Source organism: Varroa destructor, unplaced genomic scaffold (genome assembly GCF_002443255.2).
Source record: "Varroa destructor unplaced genomic scaffold, Vdes_3.0 BEIS01000002.1, whole genome shotgun sequence".
In the NCBI taxonomy this organism is placed as follows: Eukaryota; Metazoa; Arthropoda; class Arachnida; order Mesostigmata; family Varroidae; genus Varroa; species Varroa destructor.
In genome coordinates this window covers 53,653,324-53,678,479 of record NW_019211455.1, presented here as the reverse complement: position 1 = coordinate 53,678,479, position 25,156 = coordinate 53,653,324, and the positions used below count along the sequence as shown (strand labels likewise).

Here is a 25,156-nt window from a genome sequence, read left to right as displayed (position 1 = left end):
ACTTCATACTTCCTCGTTTCATCATAACCTCACGCACACTTACACACGCAGTCCAATATGACATCCATCTCCCTTTCCCTCTTGACATCAGCACCATCATCAATATTTATCATTCTGGTCGTCGTTGCCGTCCTTACCAGCAGGCTGAAGCACTTCGGACCTTTTTTTCTGACTTTCTTTTTCTCCATCTATTCCCAACTGCCTCTTACCTCCAGTTAATCTATTAGAACAACGTCAAACAGACAGACGAACGAACGACCGACCGACCGACCGACCGACCCACCCAGCGACCAGCCGAAGAATTTCTTCCTACAACTCATTGCTACAACGGCAATATGGAGCTGCTCCTTTAGATTACGAGAAGTTTGTTGCGAACAAGACATACGTAGTTTGAGGAGCGAATTCGGTCTGCCCACTAGCTCGTCATTGTCGTTTTTTGTCGACCCTAACCTTCGTGTTTTCGCTAAGGCTCTATTTGAGTGCTGTCATATTATCCCATCTTCGCGCTCCCCCCGCACGTCTCCATACGCAAATGAAACGTTTGATAGCAGCGTCGCCTAGTGCACTCAGGGATTGGAACAGTTTTTCATGCCATTACGCAATTGCTCTAAAAGCAGAGAGCTACGAGGAGGACCCGAACGAAATAGCAACTCGGCCATAAGGCAATAAGTGTGGGAACGCGAAACCAGAAGTCAAATTCTCGTAGTTTACCCGTTGGGTCGCTCGATCAATTTTATCAGTTTGACAGACTTTCTGGCCCACAGCCTTCGGTTCTTTTCCTATCTCTCAGCTTTTTTATCGTTAGCCGCTAGCCTTGCGCAGACGATGGACTCCCGTTCAATTTTTGTTCCCAGCGCTGTGACAGTAGAAGGCAAAGCTATGTGTCCACGAGTACATGCATATGGATTCAACTCAAAGTGAAAGGTCTGACGCGAGAACCTGCCACGGAAGACTCACGCAAACAAGTTCACAATGAACAATTTCTTGCCGTTTCTACGGGCGGTTCCCTTTGCAACGCTGAAGTAACGCGACTGACGTCGCCATCGGCCATTGGCCGTTTGGCAGCTTGCTTGCCAATAGCTCATTGGAGATGTCCCATGCGGCTTTATTTACCTTATCTATGTGTCGTCGAAGCGTTCCGCTTGTTTCAGTCTGCGCGACGTATACGGAGCGCTTATTTCCATCGATCGCTATATAATCCTTGGAGGGAAGAGAGTACTTGTACGGCTACGAAGGGGCCAAGACGAAAAATAAGCTTACGATATGCACGACGTACTAGTACTAGCCTATGTTTCGCTCTGAGTGTATGTCATTCCAGTCATCGGCTAAGAGTAAAGATTGATAACAAAGTCATCTACATTCATCTTTGTTGTTTTTCTACATCTACATTCATCATATATGTTTTTTGTCCAGTGGGGTCTTTCTTCATAATTCTGTCCATTCTTCATTTGATGTGACGGTACTTACTCTCAGACACAGTCTATATGAGGAGGTTTTTGCAGTCAACCGCGTGCAACTAAACTCGGATAGATTACAAAATGGCTGTATATAGATTTCAGCCAGGCCTTCGACAATTGAACGGGGTCAGAATTCGCAACATATTAGATCGCCATGCGTATTATCCCAATTTACCCTGTTTGCAGAGAGCGGCGTAGCAGAGAACCTGCTGTGGTTTGTCGTCGTCACCGTTACTGTACTTGTTGATGGTGTTATTGCATATATTATTGGTCGATTTGCTTCGTAACAACGGCGCTGATGATCGAGGAAGGCAACAATGGAGTGAACTACGCTCGGACAGACGAAAGGACGACTAGATCGAGCCGTATACTATGCCATTTACGATTTGCTAGTGCTACATCTAACGGAAGCCTTAAAGAGTTAACAGCAGCAGTGGAGTGCATCGATCATATTACGAAAACCTGGGCGGTTGCCCTATCTTTCGTACAAAACGCTCTAGCAAACTGGCAAGCTCGAACGGTGGCCGCAAGAAATCCTTCTTCAATCGTTTTTCTTTCGCTCTCTGCGCTGCTCTCAATTTTATCAAAATGGCTTTTAGGACCGTTTCTGTATCTGCTGTAAATGCATCCATCTCGAGCCTATGTAGAAGTATATACACGTTAGAGGCTCCGAGATATTACAGACGAACGTCAATGGATGTTCGTAGAGAGTTGCTGATGCAGTGGGTTGGCTAGGCAACTTAGTAATTCGTGCGCGAATAGAAGAACCGTAAAGCTTGAAATTGGTAAAAATGAAGCGTTAGCGAAGTGCTCGTTTGTATACAAATTGTGGCAGTTACTGAAGCGGCTAGCGCTACCGATGTGGCTATTTTCCAAGGTCTTGTTTATTGTTCTTGCCCGCCAGTTTGATGTTTATCACAGATCAGTGCGTTTTAGGAAAAAAAAAAAAAAAAAAGTTTTTCATAGAGAAATCGACCAGGTCGAGAAAACGATATCGATACAATGGAGAAAGCTTTCAAGGCTGAATTGTTGTATACTGCAGGAGGCCATAATAGCAAGACAATGTAGATTTGCTATGACCTGGCTGCAGCCTTCAACGGTGAGTACTACTTAAACTGGGTGACCATAATATGTTCACTACAATGTATATATATATATACACTTGTAGAGCATGTAGAGACAAACGTCATAGAAACTACGAGCATGAAGGTAGTAATGAACCGTTCTCTTCCTAAAGAATAAAACGTGGATAATGTTGGCGTCGAGGACGTCCAATGGGCGAGCATCCGATGACATTCTCACGGAAAGAAAATAGAGGTCTATCAACGATCTCGCTACATCAGCATGAAGCTTTTGACCATTAGTCGTTGGCTTCATATTTTAGATCATTAAACACCATTGTCCCTTTACTTCTTTTTCACACTGGCGAACCATCTATAGATAACATACCATTTACATCTTCTGCCGATCTTTCTGCTTCGTTACCTTCCGCCGGCTATAGCTTTGCTGTACATATATCTATATGAAATTAGCGAGTCAGTCTTTTTTTTTTTTACTATATCTACATGTTTCTGATTTTAATCTGTTGACTCTAGAGCAAGGCCGACTCAATCCACGTAGGCCTATTAAGCTTTTTCGGGCGAACTTATCAACTATTTAGCTTGATTCGCGCGCATCTCACTAACAGAGTCAGTACGCCGACTGATGGCCAACTCGAATCACCGACCGATGTACGACTTATTTTAACAATGTCATCAAAAAAAGTCGACGCGTTCGTTGGGCCAGCCCTAAAAGCTATGAAACATATGTAATATTAATTATTGTTGTCCATTATTTCTATAATGAGTCCCACTTACGTAGAGCACTTCACACATGAAGCAACTTCTCTCTCATAGCGGTCAGTATAACCTGGTTGGGTCTCATTATCATTGAGCGATACAATCGAGCTCCTTAGACACGTCGCCGTCTGCAAAGGTCAACGCCACCTTGCGCGACATTTATGCTGTCAGTACCGACCTAATCTTTAGTCATAAAGAGAGCCATAGCGACGTCAACGGATATACGCTCCCAAACCTCGGGCGGAGTGCGAGTGGGCGTATATATATATATAGATGAGGAGGTAAAAATTCGTATCATGGAGCTGGCGCACAATAAGCAGGCTGTAACAGGTCGGTCACTACCCGATGCCTCTGCTGATGTTTCCCTTAAGCATTCGTCGGTGTTAATTGACAAGTACGAGCTGTCTTAGAAAAAAAACAATGATAAGAGTATTGTGGAATATTGATTCACGGAAACGAAGCGTCTTGGCTAGTCGCAAATCAATATGATCTATTGTGGTACTCACTTGATTGACGCTTTCTACTAAACAATCATAAACAGATTACTTCACGAAAGCGTTGAACAACTCACTGTTTGCATTAGATAGTCTACATAACTGTTAGTTATATATGTATGTAAGCTAAAATAACACATAACCGAATAGTCCGGGAAATCTGTTGATCCTGTCTTTATCTTAAATTTTTTGTATTGGTGCTTTGTACAATCGATAATTCTTTCTTCCTCTGGTCAGGCGAGGTGGTTTTATATTTTATATACTTGACTTCATACGGTAGTGGATAGTACGTAGAACTCCCTGGATGCGCTCAGTGTGCGTACATAGGTATTGAGGGCTGCAAACGTTCAATCGACGTCGCGTACAAAGTCAAAAGCAGACCCATCTAAAGTTCATTGACGTTTATCAAATTGCAAGCTCAATTGGATAGATAAGCCAACATCAGCAGACCGTTATATCTGCCCGTTGATATTGGTTCATCTATAACTATAACCTTTATATATTAGTCGCAATAAAATTATATTTCAGAGTGATATGAGAGCGCCTTAACACTTTGGTTAAAATATATATACGCTATAAATCGAAATATATGCTATAAATTAGCTGGCTATAAGTGATTGATTTCATAAGCCTAGTTTTGGCGGCCCTACTGTGTTGGTTCCTTTCAGCGTGAAACGAGATAAGTCTACACCTGATTTCGATACTAGACCACCTAAATTTTTTAGGAAAGCACGTTACCTAACCAAATATCACGAAGGAAAAAAATCACAGTAACGATACGCCTATAAGCAATGATCTGAAACACTTGCCCCTATCCATATGATCTGCAAAGCTATAATAGCAAAGGTTCAATGAATCAAGACTTAACGATCCAAAAAACACATGTACATCCCCGTCTCTACTAGAGCGACACTTTTCGTTAGGTTTTCACGTAGGACGTAGAAACTCATTATAATAGAAGCGTACACCCCTAGTGTTCGAGCACTACCGGTCGCTCAACTGATTTGCCGCTGTTCGTGGCGTCATCCTCGTTGTTTCTATGCCTACTCGTTTTACTAAGGCAAAAGCACTTCAAGCTAACTCGATTAGCGCTCGACAGGTCGTCATGGCAAATCGCATCGCGGATAAAATTCTGGCGAGCATCACGCTTCCACCGCAGATATTTGTCTTCAGATAAACCGGCCAAGTCCGTGCTGATTAGGTATTTGTTGATCTACAGTTCTTATTCTAGGTATATGCATTGTTAATCTGGGCTGTTAAGGCCGCCACCAGGTCGACCGGCGCACCTTAGCTAGGAGTTTTGTCGCGTTTCGCCAAAAAGTGTTCGCGCACTGCCGAGCGGCTACCCCCCTGTTACTCGTTAGCGACTCGTCATTTTCGTGAGTCCGTCACTCCGTTTCGATAATTAGAGAGAGACCCGATCGATGAGAGAGGGAGCGATAGACAGAGAGGGAGAGTGAGATTCAGCGACGCCAAGATCATGCAAGACATTTCCTGTCGAGGACAATCCAACGGTGTTGAACGCCATTCTTTTATCTCATTGTTTTATTTTTTCTTACTACTCGGACTTACGCAATTCATTTGGCTGCCGACAATCCCGTCAAGGTCAACTGACGGTATAAACATGGAAAACTATTCAATGCGATTTCTTTGCTGGTTGTTCTTTAGTAAGAACGCTTTAGTTGTGGCTTTGTGGGCTTGGTAACAGTAGAATCTAAAGGGTAAACAAGGTTTTCAACAGACCAAGGTAGAAACAAGCAAAGAAAGAACGGTCTACTTGTTTTCTGAAAAGTAAGTGTTTTGTACGTACGCTTATGGAGAGTCCAAACATCGTAGGGTGGGGTTACTCGAGCGGAGTAAACGCTGAAACCAGGCCTAACCTAAAAAAAGGCCCAAAAAAAATAAACGGCAGCGTGAAACACACGAGCGGGGCAAATGTCTCAAGGTAATGCATCTCGTGTTTACACTAGCTTCTAAAACGTTTAATTGATCACATTAAAAGCATACAAGTAGAGATTTTTCAAGAGTACGTTAATAATGAAACTTAGCTCAATGCTTAGAATTTGTTGCAGCTATAGGACACATCAGAATGAATGAACGTATCATGTGCTACATACGTGTTCGCATTCCGACTAATAGGCCAATCGGCCTATTAGTAAAGTAGGTATCAATTTATTGAAATTAATATCGATCGATATAAATTGAATATTTTTAGACAAATATATGTTTATGATGCTACAGTTATGCTTAACTAGACTTTTAACGCTGAGAATACTCGAGCAGACGCCGCGTTGGTATTGCAGAATATGTTTAGTATAAATAAAATGTATTAGATTTGTATCTTTAAAAACAGAAATTTTCAAAGAATAAGAGTTTAAAATAAAACTCGATACCGGCAAATAAATTACATTGTGCTTTTATTAAATATTGGATTACTTATTATTTTACTTAAAGATACCGTTACTTTCCATTTTGTCGATGTCGACATTGCCTCGCGTTTCACCTCTGAAACTTACCCAGCGCGAGATTCTACCCATAAACAGCGATACATGATCCACTTCCCTGTTTTCGGTCAAGGTCTGGCACAAACGCATGTCTGTATAGAGCTGGGTTCCGTCTTTCGTCATTGGTTTTGCCACAATATGTTTTGGGACCACCTGTTCCCTTTTCGCTTTCTAGGAGAACGTTTCTTTAACCAGATTATACTATATACACTGATACTAAGGAGGGTAATATTCGATGAGTATTTGCCTCAGATGACATTCATGCATCGCATACAGGTAAGGCCGAAGAGGAGCATGTGTGCTAAAAAGGCCCGTGGTAGACTAGAATCAGTAATATTCCTACGTTATTTCAATTTCGTAGCGAAAATACGAAGAGCTCACGGTTAAACGACGTCAGATTTGCGTCGGATTAGAATATATTAGGACAAATGTTTAGACAAATAGAGATTTGTAACGGATACGGGTGATTGATTCTCGTTTGAACTCGCATTTTATATACGGGCTTATGCTGCTAGCAGCAGCCGCTACGATTGGCTAGGTAGATGGAAGCACATACAGAAGGAATGAATGGCCATTTTTAATGCCAGCGAAGCTGAGCTACGGGCTTTGAAGATGAGAACTTATGGCATGATAGACAACTTGGAAACAATGGTCCTTTGCTTAGAATTGGTCAAAGGGCTAAACTTTATACGAAGCTATATTAATATTATATTATATAGTATGTGGCTAGATATAAACCCACGTCACACTGGACATTGTTCTAGTAATTGCCAAAGCCATAGCTTCACCTGTGTTTATGCCCCAAAAAAAAACCGCATTTGCCCTGAAGGCAAACGATAAATTGGGGATACATAAAGTTCACTAGCATGAATAGTAGTAGCTATAGATAGCAAAACACAATATGGAGTGCAAAGTCTCTCTTTGCGTATCTCTGAGATCAGCTTCTTGACTGACTATTGAAACGCAGCTCAATTAAAAACGATTCCGTTCACCATTTACGCACACCGCACGCCGCTATGAACTTAAACTTAACCAGCGTTAAGTTAGTTCGTGTTGATACTAGCAGCTGTTCATATAGCCACTGCGTTGTGTTCAACACGTTTCCATTAATTAGACACACGTCGGCGTTCGAGTTTACCCGAAGTACTCTTATTACACCTGTACTTGTTTATTAAAATTCATCTGTAATCTTTGATAAAAAGTAGCAATAAACAGGATGTTAGATACCTCCGCACATACAGAACCTAGCGGCGATACGTTTAACAGTATCATAATTTTGCCTAGGATAGCAGCAAATATCACTCGAACCGCAAAAAACAGTTATTATCTAAAGTCACATAGGGCTCTGCCAGTGCGCATACTGTTCTTTCTGAGTACATATTCATTGGAAATTTCTTTTACGTGTGTAGGCTTTTGTTGAGCGACGCTTCGCCAACTGCGCTTGGTTGATTATCAGGCGCGCGTAGTGGCCTAAAAGAAGAGGCGCTAGTGGGTGTGCGTCCCAAGGAAGGCAAACTTTCCCTATGGTGAGGGATTTCGCCGTTGACACCGTTGTCCAGACTACGCCGTGATGCCATTTTGTGACCTTGTTTAAAGCGCCGTCATTGCTGTTTCTGACGATGGCAGCCTTACACTGAACCACCATGGGTTACGCGTACAGCGATAGCCGTAGTCGTTCCTTTCGAGCCTTTATTTTAGTCGCCTGCTGTCCCTAGACTCTTTTTCAAGAGACGTTCCTGTTTGCTCCGTTCCTTTCGAGACTCCGGATGTAGCTGGGTCAGTCTCGGTAGGCAGTGACGCCACTATCTCGCGCCAAAGGGACCCTTGGACTCGAAAGCAACTCCTGGAACAGTGCCATAACCAGCACAGTTTCCATGACACTGTCATACCACAACCGCCGCCGTGTGCAAAGGCGCACAATTCGTTTGTTTGATGGTGGTAGCCCGTATTCGGCAGTCGCCTCGATTAATCGTGCTACTGTTACAGCGACCATTGCTGTTGGTGCACTCTTTACAGCGAGGGGTCTCGAACAGCTCAAGACGACACGACGTAGGAAATAGTGGAACAGCTAACGAGGGATGAAAGACGCAGCGCCTGTTGACGCGACAGAGGCAGGATCTACGCTGCGCCGCCGGGACACCGTCATACGGCCGCGACAAGTTGACGGAATAGAGCCATCTTTCGGTTAATGACGATGACAAGACTAATAATGCTGACGACAAGAGCGACGATTACCCCGATAACATGTTTGCCTTCCAGCAGCAGCAGCAGCAGCAGTGGTTCCACTCACGCGTCTTTTTCATCGCCAATGACCCTAATAGGACGACCAGATCCTTGAGATCACCAGAGATTGACCGGTATCTTCAACAAGACGTCCCGCAGCAGCCCTAAAAATGTGACGATAAAGCAAGAGTACAGTCGACCAGATACAGACGTGCAACAGATGGATCAACCGATGAGTAGTAGTCTATATACTACTGTGGTGTCCCCGCTCGCGCTAGTGTAGAAAGCCCTATCCGCGATAGTCGTTCCTATCAACGGTCGCTAGCTTTGACTAAATCCTACAGTTTGGTGTATCTGTACGAAGCATAAGGGTGTGCCAGTATAACAATTGCAGTAAAAAGAAGTAAATGATGAGCAAATATATCTATAGAATACGTACAGCACATTCAGTTGATTATCGGGTAGAAAATAAGTGAAAATTTCGTTACTGTTGTCGGCGAGCTTTAGATAGCTTCACGTTGAAAATACGTGTTTGAACAACTTTATATTGTTTACACGTCATATGCCTCGTTATATTACAGGTATTGTATATCCTTAGGTATTTATTTTGTCACGTATAACCTTAACTTGTTCAGGTCCTGAGAATGATTTTTTTTTTATAAATTGTAATCTTTGAGCTCCCAATATTGGAGCAGCACCTAGTAAATGTTTAACCAAAATCATCTGCGACCGCTTCTCGTAGTGTTTTTGTAAATTCTTATTACTAAAGCTGTTTGTAAAGGACTTTAAAATAACTTAATTACCTATTTCACTTAAGTAAATTTTATCCCAGGTTTGTCCTAAAGTTACTCTCTTCCCTTATTCTAGTTAAAAGTGGTCGACGAGATAATTCAACTATACTTCCTTGTCCACGTCTCACCTTATAGCTTCCGTGCTGTAAGCCGTCGATGAAGAAGCCACTGGCGGGAACTTAACCGCCACTGCCCCCACCACCGCGAGCGTTCTTTTGAGGAGACATAACCTGCCACCATTTTCCGTTATTTATAACGGAGCTCTTTGTGTACAATTAGTTATCATTGCTCTTAAGCAATCAATTGAACAGCAACGTACCGGCTCGCCAGCGGGTGCGCGTAAATGGCACCCTAACAGCGGAAATTATTACCGGCAATAACGTCCAGAAGCCACTGGCACTGCGCAGTCACCACGTGCATACCTGCATATAATCCTTAGGAGAGTAAGAGGGGAAAAAGTGATGTTACTCGTTTATACTACTTGTCCTATCGTTTTGCCTCGAGTTTTTCAAGTAGACGAGAGATGCTGCTTGCTAGCTACGTTCTCTATATGCATCAGCATAGAATAGAAGTAGCGATAGCAGACGAGAGCTGGCGTATTCGACAGATAGAACGATTAGGGACTGTAAGCGTCTAGGCGCCATAGGGTAACAAAGACAGACTATATTAAGAAACATGGATAGACTATTAAGATGTCTGATCAGTTGCCACTGGCTGCAGCAGCCAGTAGAAAATAGGAAACCATGCTTCGCCGCTACCAATCTCTAGTAATATCTTGAAACAGAAATCTCGCTACTGGAACTGGATTTGTACGTCGATCTGCTGAAGTCGATAACATTTTCACAGAGAAACGACAAGGCCGAACGGAGTGACCGTTGTGACACAACATGGCGAGTCAGCGTATTCCATCATACGCTAATGTATTTTGACCGGCCGTCATTGGCTAAATAGTATTGCTCTTCAGTGTTCTTCCCCACTAGCGGGGAACGGGGACTCGAATTTCGCGATATGATAGTAGTTTACATCGTATCAAGGGATTTGACTTCTTGCTTATGGATTGGACCATCCTTATCGGTAACTATTTGCTAGTGTTTGCTAACTGACGTTTGTGTTGTTGAGAGTTTTTGTTTTTACTAAATTACTACCCGTATTTGTCTCTTATTCGTCGTATATTCGCCGCCCTGGGCCGTCTTCGCCACTCTGGGTCATCCTCGCCGTTCTGGGTCGTCCTTGCCGCTCGTCTCGTTTTCTGGGGACGCTCTACAGAGTCTAACGGATATCTAAAGTTGTCGATTGTCGTTGGCATTTCTCCTACTCTGTTTGCGAGTACAACGCTCTACTTAGCACCACCATTGCCGTTACCCAAAAAGCTGGTACCGCGTAGCAGTATTAGCGGCTTCCAGGGCAAGAGATTCGCTGGGGATTACAACTTGACTTACGAAAAGACAAATGGGCTTTGATGTTGTACATGTAGGTAGAGGACCCCATCGCACGTCTATTATATGGCAACACATCTTGGAGAAAGTGCGTCACTGAAGAAAACGAACGGCAAAAAACCACTGTCTGTTACAGAAAATACCGTTCCAGCAGGATCAGCTACATGCATAGAAGCTAGCAGAGACCAAGGCAAACAAAAAAAAAAACCTCTGGAATAAAATATACCCACCGTTTGATTACGCAAAAAAAACACTAATAAAAGAGCTCTTAGAAAAGCAGCGACCACTCTCCTACACAATAATATGGTTGCAACGACTCGAACCCGTCCGCTTATTCACTGAGAATATGTATCAAAGAAAAAAAGGCCATATTAAGGGCTATCGAAACTCTGTGCTTTCGTTGTAGTTGATAGTTTATTTGCGCTTATTATATGAAACGTGATTATACCGTCGGCCCGCTACTATATCGTACGACTATAGAAAGTTAGGCTCCGTTAAGCAGCAACACGAAGGTCACAAGTGGTTAATGCGGAAAGTATTCACTATATGTCTGTGTCTAGTCAGTCTCTTGATTTTGCTTGTAACCAGTATTGCACTTTCTGACTGGTACCAATGACCCTTTCCTAGCCAAATTGCATCGTTGTTTTGTTCCCGGTTTTTCAAACTTGTTTATCACGATTTGTTTGATGACGGTGTGGAGGTGATAGCTGTGTGAGGTTGCTCCGATCAACGAATCGCTCGTAGGGTGCTTGAATAAACGTTGTGGCCGATTACTGACGTGGCTTAGGGAATCATTTTAAAAATCTCTTAGATTGATAAGTACCAACCGTCTATACACGATAACCCGTGTTGCCCCACACGTTTATTGAAACATTAGCAAATAGGGATTGACTTTGGTGGCGTTGCTAACTTGGGCTTATTATATCTGGTAAATTTGTGGAAATCTGCAACGACCCATGCCACTCCCCCAATGCTTGGTTTCACCGTGATCACCACTAGCTGATCTCTAATTATGGTTTAGTTCAGCTGCTGCATTGAAGATGATCGATGTTTTTTCTCAGTTAGATTTGCAGTGCAGGTAGCAAGGCTAAGGTGTGAACCCGAAATGTTGAATCGTTGTTATGGTAAGTCAGGCTGGCCGACTCGAACCATGAACCCAGAGGTAGTGGAAACAAAACTAATGTTATGTAGTCAGTTTCAGATCAGAACGTTTTAAGCATCCGATAGCATTTACCAGCTGGGTTAATTGTAACACCTAGATACGCCCTCGAATAACTGTTCCTATTTGTTTTGGGCGAACCCAGTTGTCTATTCTCCATTAGCACACCGTGTTAAAACTGTCTGCGGTCGAATATGGCCGGTGTCGTACATTTTTCATGCCTATCGTTCCTAGTTTTTTCGAGCTCATCACTCGGGTTTTTTTTCCAACGAGCGAAATATTCACGACAAGCAACCAAAGCAGTTTCTTTTCTCGATGACTTTTTTTTTTTACTTGATCATTCGCGTTGACCAGGCTACCTTAACGATACTCCAGATAACGGTCGAGTCTCTTATCATATCTTTGAGAGCAGATAACAATTGAACGCTTTATCGTATTTCTGAGGGCATACAGCTATTGAGAGTTTTATCATATCTCTAGCGGCAGATGATGGTGGACTGCTTTATCATATATCTGAGAGAAGATAACGGTCGTTCATCTCTTGCACAAAAACGGGACGTTTATTTTGAGAATATGTAAAATGTCCTACAGTCTTGCTAGACAAGAGGAGGCTGAGATAGGCTCTCTCAAGCCGCCGATTAAATCTTGTTCACTGAGACTACGTCCGTAATACAATTAGTATGCAACTACAGCAACGGCCAGCATCGGTCTCGAAAAGGGCTCAAATCAGTCATATCTTTTATGCCTACTGATTAGCAATTTTTAATTCGGGTAAAAATATCAACTATCGTCGATTTTTTAAGGGTTGTCCTACCTACCTACATACTGGAACCTAATATAATTGTTGTTATTATTGTTTCCTTTTAAACTCATCTTAGCTACACGTATTCGCTTTCGACAGTGGCAGATAGCACGATACCTAGACGCCTTTCTTCTACGCAGTATACGCTCGAGGGTATAAAAAAATAAAGGAATAGTAGCAGCAAGCAGGATAAGGGTAGGTCGAGTCGCACAAAGATGGCGGTGCCAGCCGGTGAGTGGTGGACATCGGCAAAGTCCGCAAGCAGATAGCGCATTTCCACTATGTTGTATCATCGTATCATATCCGAGTATCACCGCTACGACGTCTAACGCATACACATAGATACATACAGTTCTATGCAGATAAAACGCTTGCTACCGAGCGCAGAGCTTATGGGATTTGACCCGCCCCAGCCGCCACCAAAAGTAGACGAAGAAAGTAGTAGACAATTCATGGATGCAGAAGCGACAGGGACCTATGTCGGTCCAGGAACCAACGAAATCTAATTTCTACTATTATTGTTACTAATACTAACGTTATTTCTACAATTGTGCGTATCCAGTCATCATATCGAGTCGTTCGTTTATCAGATGACCACCCTCCAAGCAATATTTCTGTCTTTCTCTGCATAGCCAAGGATTGTCTTAGTACCTGCTTCGACAACGACAGCTCAATGTCGACCCCGATATCTGTTGCTGGAGCGCTACCGAGTGCTGTCAAATGGAAAGTTGACAGTATAGAGAACCTGTGGGCTGTTAGCCATAGGTTTGCGGAACAGAGATACCCACGGCGATGGCGAACGACGCCACTACGTAATCACGCCGCGTCGAGGACGACGGTACGAAACCGACTGGGCTGTACGCGTAAGCCTCTATAGAATCCACTCTATTGAACGGGTGTATCTACGTTGATGAAATATGTATTCGCGATGGTAGCGGTGTTAAGCAGTATTATCACTTGTTTGCTAACTTCTACCAAACACTTTTCGCGAGTCTGAAATCATACGAAGGGTAAAATATCTGATGCAGAACAGCCGAAACAGTCTTGTGCATTATTTTATTATCATAAACTGTGCTTTCGTGATTTTATAATGTTACAATTGGAGTCCTTCGAGGCTTTATTTTACAGCCAAATAAAATTTGTTTATGGTAAATATATGCATTGTGTATAAATAATAAAAACATGTCAACTTTGAGGGTCCCCAGAACTCACTTCGTCTCGATACTCGAACTTTTGCTTTTTTACCATAACTAGAACAAGCAAATCTATTACATATGAGCGTTAAGCTTACAAATTACAAGAGATGCAATTTATTCTATTTCCGTAAACATGCTGTTCCCCCTGACTTAAGGCTACATCACACCGTTTTAAAAAATAATATTCGAAAGCCTACTCCATAATCGATACGCGACTTAAGACGGACCAAACAGGCCAATCTACTTCATCCGAGAGCGGATCAACCATCTCGCTTGCCGTTTCTTGCTCATCAGTACTCTCTGTGTAAGAAACAAAGTCAGGCAGATGCTCTCACGGCTACAACTCATGGATGGGCAACATCTAGCCGGATCAATCGGATTTCTGCCATGATCTGTGAATCTCTCGCTGCTAACGGCGGCATTTAAATAGCAATTCGTACAACAATAAACGAAACGACGGGCAGAGTTACATTCAACATATGAAACAGGAAAGAAAACTAAGGAGCAAGGCCAATCACGTCCTTGCTGTAGCCTAATTCTGCTAAAATCACCATTGAAGTATAGCAGCGCGCTCCCGATGCCTTGCCAATTCAGTCATAACCATAATGACTACTTAATTAGGAATATCAAAAACATACCTCTTCTTTACAACTATTGTATTATTGGTAACTGTATTAAAATAGCTGGCTGTGCATTCAAATGAGCAGATGGTCTTACTTCTAATCTGGTGACGACTAATTGAGAAAAAATGGACGTCATTACGAACATACATTGTTATTATGTATTTACTCGTCTCAGCGAGACTTTGGTGTGTATCCGCATGGGTCTCGATCACGCTATAATTGTATTTTGTATAGTTTCGTAGAAAATAGCCATCCCAGAAAAAGGATTTTATATTTAATCCTATTATCGCTTCAGGCTCTATGAAGACGAATCGAGACAAAAAAACAATTCGAGTTCTGTTTCTACTATGCAACTACATTGTGGAAATCAGAGGCCACCGATTTGCTTGTTTGTTTTAAAGAGACAAAAACTCTGACGCTGCGATAGCCACGTCACCACAGTCAATCACTTCTCGACAAACGAGCCTTTCCTAGTCACACCAACGAAACCGTTGCCAGCGAAAACCCAGACGACAATCGTATGTATACCGCCAACGAACGCGAATAAAACACCTGTTTTCGTTTGCCCCGGCTCATCCGGTTTCCCCTTCATCTTCAGTTTCTTTATTGCGTTCGTCAGAGCAGGCAACGATGGCTGCTTGATTTTTCACCCGTTTGTTCTCCTCAGCCAAAGCCACTGGGCCTCGAGCAGAGCAGAAGCGTTCCTTGCGATTCTGCCTTTGCCATATCTTCGGCGCGATTCATTCAACTGTTCGTTTAGTTAACCAACAACGAAATCGCGGACGCGTTCCAGACACGCAACGGTATTACGATAGCGGATCACAAGTGATGCTGATGACGCTACACCGATAGAGGGCAACGATTTTTAGCCTCCAGTTAACCGTTTTCACCTTGAACGCGTAGCGAAAATTTTCCCACTGTCTCATCATTCCCGCCCTCCGTACAAGCTCGATACTCCTGTTGTGCGTATGTACGCGTATAAGAAATGAGGACATATGACGATGCTGTGGCCTGGTTGGCCTAACCGTATTGGAGCGGTTTTCACTAACGAAGGACAAGATTATGAAGCAAAATCCTCCCTGTCATTGTTAGCAGTTTACCGATCTGACTTTCTACGATGCATTAAGTACGACTTATGTGATCAAGATGCGCTCCAAGCGATATAGGAGCAATAGCGGAGTTAACCGTAACAGTGTTAGCATTGAGTATCAATGCTCTAACCAAAAGGGACAATGAAATAAACACACTGTTGTACAACTACGATTGGCGGCGCGCTTAGCTTCATTTCGCTATGTCGCTGATCTCGACCCAGAGCACAAAGTAGCTTAATCCTTCCGCCCAGTGATCATATTCTACGATCCAGTCGGATAAAGTCTCGCTTTTTTTTCCTTAAACTTTTTGGCTGTTACTCGGTCTTCGCTTGCTATCCTTAGCCTGTATTCCTGACCGTAGGACGAGTGTGATTCCCGCGATTAATTCCTCCCGTCAATACAGTTGATCATCAAGGAGGCCGCAGAAAGGAGCACAAGGTCGGAACAACAGGAACTGATATAGCTAACGTAGAAGCAACGTGCCAAGGTTCACAGGCTTTACGAACAAACCCATAGGGAAAACGTAATGATACTGTTACACTTTTCGCACTTCCCACTCTTACCTTTTGCATCTTCTATCTCTTCAGATAAATAGTCCACCGACAAAAACAACTTAGACTCAAACGAAAGCTATGAAAAAATCAACTTCTTTTTTATGTACTTTTTTTTTTTTTTTTTTTTTATGAAAATGTGCGTGATCGACTTGTGCGCACCGCAACATGTCCTCCTCTAAGATCGAAAAAATAGGGCCTCGTCATAAAAACTTCAACCAAGGCACCTCGCATGCTCGCTCTACAGCTCGATCGAAGTCACAGATACAACCAGAAATGACCAGGTATGCCCATCAAAATCATGCAAGAATTGTTGAATCTAGTTACGCCTTTTTTTGTTCGCTTCGATAGGGTTATGCTTGATCGCTTTTTCTACGCTTTTCATCACTTTTTCTTTAGTTTGCCATCTGCTTCACTGCATTGCGATGTTGGCAGTTTTGGCAAATGGATGACGGTGTATGGGACAGTTACGGCCAGAATTCGACTGTTCTGCTCAAGAATCAAATGCTGTTAGGGGGCATTATACCGGTAGGTGCATCTCTAGGCAGTCATTTCAGTGAAATCGAGGGCAAGCGAACCAAAAATGGCGGTTGTGTAGAAAGATAAAACGAAACTATTTCGCTTGTGTAGCAGCTTGGGAGACTCGCCTCTAATATCTGATTCCTGTCGGCTAAGCTCACAGCTACTAGTGCAATTACGGCAAACGTTGAGGATTTGACTGCTGGTTGCCCGTCTAGCCAGTGAAGTTTTTTTATCTTGTTCAACAGGCACTCAGAAGAGGGACGCGTTTAAGTTTCCTAGAAACCAGCCTGCAGCTACTGGCCAGCTTCTGCTTGCATTGCAAATTTATGGTCACTGCTGGTTCATCAACATAAAGATCGTCGTCATATGAACGGGTCGAAGGCGTTTCTCCATAGCTTTTCCTGCGAAGCTCGCCCTAATCTTACCGAATCGACATTAGATAAAGCGCCGTGTGCTTTTGCGTAATATACGGATCAAGACCTACACAAATGCAGATTGGACGTCGCCAAGCACGAGCTGAACACGAAAGGATAAAAGATTTGTCATATGCATGGAAGAGAAGTGCTTGATAGATGTGGTTGATAAATAATAATATGCGAAGAAAGACACAAGGAACGAATAGGGAGGGGGGGGGGGGATCCGGTGATGAGTTGCTTAAGACGACGAAGAAGCTCGCTATCTGTGTCCGCACGCAGCGATACTTGTATATCTGTATCTGACTGTTTACCGAAAGTGCGAACGCCAATCAGAGACAAGGAGATAACAACAAAAGGAAATGCATAAAGTATGAAACAAGAATATGAAATGATTATGGCAGTGTCGCGACTAGCGAGAAGGGTGAGGCCCAGTGAGATTTTCGAATAGGACACCCCTGAGATACACACATAACAAATGAGCAACGAGATGCGAAGAAGATATACGTGGTTCAGCTTGTCGGAGCCGGCTCGTTGTTGCCAGTGTGCCGCCATAAAGCGATCGCGCAACCGACCTCCATCGAATATCGCTAGACAATAACACCGACTCGTTTCCACATGTGCAGTACACGTACACACACACATGTGTGTATATATACATACATATGTACAGCGGTGGGAGAAGTCCATGCCCCTTATTGCTTTCACTAGCTATTTCCGGATACCGCCATGGTCGACAATGGCCAACAATATAATAATAGGGCCGAAAAGCCCTAATGATAACAGCTTTTGCCAAATGCGATTAGTATAAAGATGCGGGCATAGACCAACAAGACGCAAGCTTGTAATTACGTGTCAGTGTATTATATCTCTATGAATAGCCAAAATAATTGAAACAGAAGAAGGAAATTGAGATCGAACGAGTAAGGGTCTATTCCAATAGGCGGCAATAATGAGATTATACACAAAGACACACACTAACAACAAAGGTATACAACAAGCATATAAAAAATCAACTTGAAACAATAAGTGTTGTACAATAATACTATGAATCAATATTTTTTATTTGTTCTCGGTTTGCTATTCCTAACTTCTAGTACAATACAGTTCTTCAATTGTAAATGTCAAATATAACCTGCTTCCTTAAAGCCGCATAGATGCAGGTCCGCCAAAACATTTACCTAAAATAAGCTTTTTAGTTTGCCAGAATCCACAAGATTGGTGCTGATCAAGGTTCGAGTTCAGGCGTCCTGCTAGCAGGAGCCAGCCGTCTGAACTGCTGGCTTGCGGCTCAAGTATTAGACGTAAGGCACGAACATATGATATCATGCAAAACAGAATTTTATTAGAGAAACATATCGTGGTGGGCACCATACCCGCGTAGACGATATATCCCAGAGATTGGTTTAAAATCACACATCCTTAGAAAATCTATTTTTCTCTACTCTGACTTGTTTCTAACCAGGAACGGGTCTTGGGTAGCGCTATAAAGTATAAAAATGCCGATTCTTTCGTTGGTTGCATAGTTAAATTAATGTTTTCGATAGAAAATCACGATAGGTTTGGACCGAATACTTAGAGTAGTCCACGGTCCTTTGTTCATAACGGCCCGGATGAAACTATAGGAAGGCTATTGTTGCAGCAAGAGACTTCATTAAACATGCGTGTTCCGAATTACTATCGAAAGCAAGAACGTCGATCGATCTTTAAAGGGTTACCCACCAAGCCAGCTTGATTATTCAACGATCCGAAGTTGTTTCATAAAAAAAAAACTTGTCTACTATATATATATATATATATATATCTTGAAATCAGAATGCAGTTGCTGCTGCAGTAGTAGTCGTTCCTGGTGGTCGTTAAGGAATAGTAAATTTGGGCCGAAGTTCGACGTCAAAGTTGGCCCACCTGTTCAAAATGTCTGCTTTGAAAAGAAGAAAAAGCCGATAACGGAACGACCGATCGGCCGCAATGTGGACATAGTGTCAGGCTCGTAACAGACTTGAACTACCTATGGCTTAATTCAACTTAGTCAGTGCACCTTTTTCTAAAGCGGCCTCTTCCGCCCTACGTTAGAGGCTACGAAGCGTTCGGCTGCTCGGTGGCGGCAGGTCGTTGTTGTGATTGTGCTACCTGATCGGAGTTAGAGCTGAACGATTGCAAGAACAGGCTTAGTCAGGTATTGGACAGGTGCGAGTGGGGAAAACTACAGACGTCTCACATTATGCCTAGGAGGAAAAGGCGCAGCCTAATTGTGTCTGTGCATAAAAACCGCTATTGTAGAGGAATAAAAGATTCTGTTAACCCAACTACATTAAACATTATGTTATACGTAATATCTGTCACGGACGTCTTAACTGGTATCAGTCGCAAAGATAGATTTGGCGTTCCCCGTACAGGATGAGTGATGTCCGAGACAACTGGACTAATGAAAGGCAAAATGATTCGGAAAGCTAGGTATCGATACCCGAAGCGTTTGTATTTTTCTTCGAATAACGCCTCCGTGCGTATGATAATACGTCCAATAAGAAAGTGAAGAGGGGTTATATCTTCCACAAAGCACTTCTAATAGCTTGTACGACTGGGTAAGTCTTGCACAATAAACGGAGTATCGTCGAACAACGGCTATTTATCTATTATCACTGTCCATAGTAAAAATACACATATGTATGACATTATCAGATTTAAAAACTGCTTTAAACATGGTATAAAGAGCACCATATAGTTATTGACTAATCGGCTAAATCTTCAGTCTAGAGTAGTTATGCAGTTTAACAGAACATGCTACCGCCATACGCTATCTTGTTACTGTTGAAGGACAACTGTTCGTCATTTGCTGACTAAATACCTATCCTCTAACCGTAAATCTACTCCGCCCTACGGCGGAAAGCCTCGAGGTTTTGTTTGCTGCAACGAACGACGCGTAGAGACCTTGATGCGTAAAGCGAGAGGCAGGCCAATATCGCAAGACGTTACGGAAAATAGTTCCCTGCACGTCTCTCGTAATGATCGCTTTGTCGGCGTGGCGGCGCTGTCGGTGTCCCGATGTTGTTTTGATGCCATTGCCGCCGTCGTATCGTTAGGGCAGTCGCCGTCCTCGACCAAGCGACTAGAGATGATCAACCAACGTGATCAGCAACAAGCAGAACGCTGAGCGATAATACAGAATGGAAACGATACACAGCGAGATCTAGAGTAACACTTTGTACGAAACAGGATCCATGTGGAGCAGACTAGAAGATATCTATCTCAAACACGACCCCAGCGACTCTAATAGCAGCGCAAAGAGGAGAACAGTCCACTAAAAACGTCGTCCATCGAACCGTTGTGACTGTTACGTGGACGACAGAGAAAAACATCATCATCGTTCTCCCTTTCAGCAGCAGCGACAATATCAGCACCACTAGCATTCTATGTAGCACAGGTTCGTCACACACCCAGAAGAAAATCAAACAAATCAGTGGCGAACGCGGACTGACAAACGGCTCAATGGACCATTTCGCCGCCTGACGCCGTTGCCGAGAGGACGATCTCGTTGTACGTCATTGTCATACTGGTATTCTGATAGTTAATATAGTGACTACCATTGGAATCTTGTCAGTGCATCGAAGAACGTTAGGTAGAGGCAAGCACGCAGCGAGTGAAGCGTTCACACGGACTTCGCAATGGCTGCCGGACAGCATCGCCAAGTCGATTATTGTTGCTACTAGATTGAGCTAAATAGGAGGACAGGATACATTGAGTCTAGCTATGATTACTTCACATTAAGTATCGATATGAACTAAACACCGTCGATAATTAACGAGATGGCCAGGTTGACTGGTGAGCTTTTTTTCTCTTTAATGTTGATGAAGCGTTGGCCAGTTGGTGATATACGTAAAAGATTCACTAGTTGAGGCTCCTTAATAGCGACCGTGTGCGTGTAGGTACGTATTTCGTATAGAATTGAATTCACGTATAGAAGTAGTCAAGCCGGACAGCCAAACGACAACCAGGTAGATCGAGTCCCTCTACATGAGCCTTCACTACGCGATCGGGAAGAGAGAAACAAAGGGTAAGTTACCGAACGTTTTGTCACTGTATTAGAAGTTAGAATTAGATACAAGTACAGATAAAAACAGATACCTTCCAAATGTCGAAAGTTAGATTTTGAAACTGGCAAGCCGATTACCGGTTGCACCGATCTCGCTCAATCTATGTCATTACGCTCCAAAGTAGATGTCACACTCTTGTGGAAATATCCTACGCATACGTGTCTTTATTCAACACTCTGCAGTATTATATATATATACAGACACCCTATGTCTGTCTGCTGCATGTGTGCGCCAAAGTGCGATATGTAACAGAGCGAGCAGACATCCCGTATCTTGCTTAGAATAATTTACGCTCACCGATCTCCTTTGGTCAACCAATCCAGTGGAGCTGGAACTAGCTAGAATTGAATAACGCAGAAGCGACAGAGCGTTTCTGCTAGCCACACGCTGCTTGCTGCCTTCTAGCCGCTTCGTACGGGGTCGCTGTTACCTGTATATTTCTGCGACGCAGCTCCGCTCCGGCGGAGGACTTTACTAGAGCGTCATCTGAGCGCCACACCACCGGAGCGCCTGCGGCTGAGGATGCTGCTCGTATTCTAGCCGCTGATGGCGCGACTACCGCCCGTGTCGGAGAGACCGGCAGCATCGCTCGGTCGCCCGCTTACAAGGCCGGCTCGTTGCTTGCCTCCGGTTTCTAGCTGTAGCTAGTCGAAAGGGTTGAAGTAGCAGCAGCGGTGGCGGCAGCAGCAGCAGGAAGTTATCTGTCCTTGAACTATGCTGCTCGTTGATGTTTGCTGGCTCACGCGTACGCTCCGCCACTGACTGACTTGTTGACGGTGTGGCTAGCTGCTGTGCTATCGACCGGCAACAAAGAGGTGGCGGAGAAGCGTCGCAGAAGAAAACGAAGCGATCGTCGGTCGAAGACGAAATGGCCGCCAAACTGAGCAAGCGAAACCTTTGCCAATGGAACAACAGTGGCCCAGCAAGACGTAGAAGAAGGTGGGGCGTATGAGGTGACAAGCACCTTTCCCAACTGCAGCAGGCAAACGCCACTCAGCGTCCACCGGTGTGTCGCCGCTCGCGACGCCATTCGAAGCGCCAAACACTTGTTTCTTTCATTTTTTTTTCGCTGTCATCGTAATCGCTCGCTTGCGTCTGCCCGCCAGAGCAGCCCAGCGTCAAAATTGTTTGGAGAAGGGAGCCAGGGTGCAGTAAAACCAACACGGAACTTCGCCGGAGCACTGCGTTTAGTGTCCGTTGCAACAGATAACCGATAGTGAAGACCCTGGCGGCAAACAGCAATAGTGGCGGTGTTTGTAGCGGTCTGAGACGGCCATGTTTCGTTATGGCAGCGACCGCCGACACGGGGGAGATCCGCGCACGGTATCGATGCCGATATAACCATACGTTAGAACCAGTCGGACTTGCCTCTCCGAGGCAAATCCGCTAAAGTCTGTTGTTTACGTGGCTTCGGACGTGGGCCAAGCGACCGGTTTGTGCCTACCTTACTGCAGCCGCTATGGTACGATGATCTGAGGGTCGCTTTTTATCATCGGGGTAGCACTCGAGTGTGAGGATAAGAAGAGTTAACCGTCTGCGCAGAGACCTCTCGCTCGATCTCCTCCGATCTCTTTAACAAGTTTACACAGGAAAGCCAAATGTGGCGGGCACAGCGGATGACAACGTGTACCACCAAAGATTCGATGGCTACAGACACGGCTTCGGTGGGCGCCAATGGATGGCTTGCAGAAACAAATGATCCTTACGTGTATATAGACGCCGAACAGATCAATGCGTTGTTTTGGCCGAGAATGTGTGCATTTATGCTAGGCTGAGTTCAGTTAAATGAACGGGACGGGTGGGCAACTCAGAAACACAAGCCTTGGGACTTTGGCCTGGAAGATCTGCCATCGTTGTCGTCGTCGCTGCTATTTACGATGGACGCGGCGAAACCCAAAAGCCACACGAGAGCCTTCTGTTCTCATGCTGTTAACGTTTAATTACGTGAGCTGGAATAGTGAAAAAAAGTACGTCTAGCAAGAGACAAAGCAGCTCTGTTGTTTACGGGACGCGTATCAAAGTTGCCGTAAAAAGTTCTGCGAATTTCAGCGTTACGCTGATCTGGCCTGTATTACGTCTTTGTTGTGCTATTATAGTTACGTCTTAGATTTTACATTTGTAGAATAGGCATTGGCTTAGAAGGTTTTTTCAGCACGAAACAAAATGTCTCTGCATCGCATTTATCAGATCTAGACCACCTTACGTGCTTCTATGTTGAATCGACACGCATGTTAGTATTGCGCCATCATGGGAACCGTATACGCCGGTTACTTTGTGCAATCACGCTATCTTCGTTCAGTTAAGTAATAAATAAGTTGTCAGCGAAGTTATTCTTTCGACTATTTTATTCTTCCCCCAATTAGTATGAATGCAAAACTTAAAGATGCTTCGTTGCATTCGTTTCTCACCCTGGCTGCTTGCGGGGCAAAGGATTCAGCCGGATGAATTCAGAAGAACATCACATTTCTATAGAATTATGCTTATTGAATCAACTGTCGATATTTCGCAATATATGGACGTATGCACGAGCGTGCGGCACGCCAAGTACACATAATAACACAGGCATGGACAAAACTGTTTAACGGGAGACTCGAGCATTTCTCTCGTTTCCTGCAGTCAGACTAATGCATCCTATGCAGAGACATCTTGTGGCAATCTTGGTTACCTAACGTGTATTTCGTACTGTTTTTGACACATTTATCAAAAAACAGGCCAACAGTGTGCAATGATCTAGGACTGGTGAATTGGCGTTCCTCTGTACCCTTCACGTCATCGTCGTCGTCGTCGTCGTCGTCGTCGTCGTCGTTCTTGTTATTGCTTTAGCTGTTCAAGCTCGGCGCTTTCTGCACAATTTTTATAGGACTAATCTAACTCGTTGCTATTGCAGGCTAAAACGAAAAGTATCTAGACTATATATACTACTATAATGTATTATTATTGTAGATGGTAGAAGACAGTAGCTGTTATCAGTTCATGCAAACGATATACACAAAGCAAATATGGCGGTAAACCAGGCTGAGGAGCTTTGTATTTTCTCAGCGTGGAACCTATAGAGCGCGTATAAATATTTACGCTAATTAACATTATCTGCCAAAAGTGACAGTAAATTTGTGTTGAAATCATTTTCAATGGGCAAGTGTTTGTATTTGTAAAATATGCGGGCGTTGACACTAACGGCTGGCCGCAAGGCCTTTGAGCTAAAAAAGAAAAGCATGATACGATGCCTCTTGACAAAGAACAGACTAAAAACTAGTTTTTTCATTTGGTCGGATGGGAGTAGGTAATCTTGCGAACAACGTTACTGGGAAAACCCGTACCAGAGAGTAGTAGTTATAATAGTACTAGTAATGATAAATAAAATTGCAGCAAATCAGCACCGAAGTGACCTGTCTGGTCATTTAGAATAATCGTTTCTTTTATCGACCGAGATGTATGACTGTTCTTAAGAAGCAAAGACAATATTTATACGGGCTTGATGATTTGGTACTTCCAAAGAACTAGAACTACAACTTTATACGCAACTTTTACCATTCGATCTCACGCTCCGTTGTCGGCGTTACGATCGCCTAGCAAGTATCACAACTCATTTCTTGTAGGCCATGTCGACCTATTGTTCATTAATGTTTATAACTTTCTTGTTCCTTGAGTAGGACGCTGAGTGCGTAATTAGTAATCGCATAGCAAAGACATTGTTCTCCATGGCAAATGACTGAACGGATAGTACCGCACGGTAATAATAGCAGCACCAATACATTAGGAAACTGGCAACATCAGTTTTCCACCGAAGACGCAGCTCGCATCAGGTATCGCGATGCTAGGCTAGGTCTGTAGGCAAAAGAAAAGAGCTAAAACAAGAGTGTCCGGCAAATGTTTATTTGTTTACAAACTTTTCAACAGCTTCCGACATGGTGAACGACCTCGCACGACCCGCGAAATCGATTTCACATGGCTGCCTTTATTCTGCG

General features: G+C 43.6%; 1 protein-coding gene and 1 long non-coding RNA gene across 13 annotated transcripts in view; one reads left to right on the top strand and one right to left on the bottom strand.

Moving 5' to 3' along the window:
• The window catches only part of LOC147758000 (uncharacterized), a 52,487-nt gene that overhangs the window by 17,189 nt on the left and 10,142 nt on the right, over positions 1-25,156 (bottom strand). For 3 of the 10 annotated variants that reach the window (XR_015322551.1, XR_015322552.1, XM_086982125.1), the window contains one exon: positions 5,600-5,669. The exons of 2 other annotated variants lie outside the window; for them this stretch is intronic. Coding sequence is in view for 1 of the 8 variants with exons in the window: in XM_086982125.1 (XP_086838251.1) it covers positions 5,600-5,669 (70 nt within the window). In the remaining 7 variants the exon portion in view is untranslated. Of the gene's footprint in view, positions 1-5,599; positions 5,670-6,305; positions 7,677-9,435; positions 9,569-25,156 lie in introns of those variants that run through there. 5 more of the 10 variants (XR_015322557.1, XR_015322558.1, XR_015322562.1 and 2 more) reach the window with 3 other exon arrangements.
• On the top strand, positions 1,662-24,598 carry LOC111243889 (uncharacterized). Of its 3 annotated transcripts, XR_002670653.2 has the most exons (6): positions 8,957-9,097; positions 9,384-10,381; positions 10,574-16,137; positions 16,349-16,449; positions 16,933-21,151; positions 23,903-24,598. It is a non-coding gene; the product is annotated as an uncharacterized LOC111243889 (long non-coding RNA). The 3 variants fall into 3 exon arrangements; XR_015322573.1 differs by lacking the exons at positions 8,957-9,097; positions 9,384-10,381; positions 10,574-16,137 and adding an exon at positions 1,662-2,556 and having other exon boundaries at positions 16,362-16,449; XR_015322572.1 differs by lacking the exons at positions 8,957-9,097; positions 9,384-10,381; positions 10,574-16,137 and adding an exon at positions 1,662-2,556.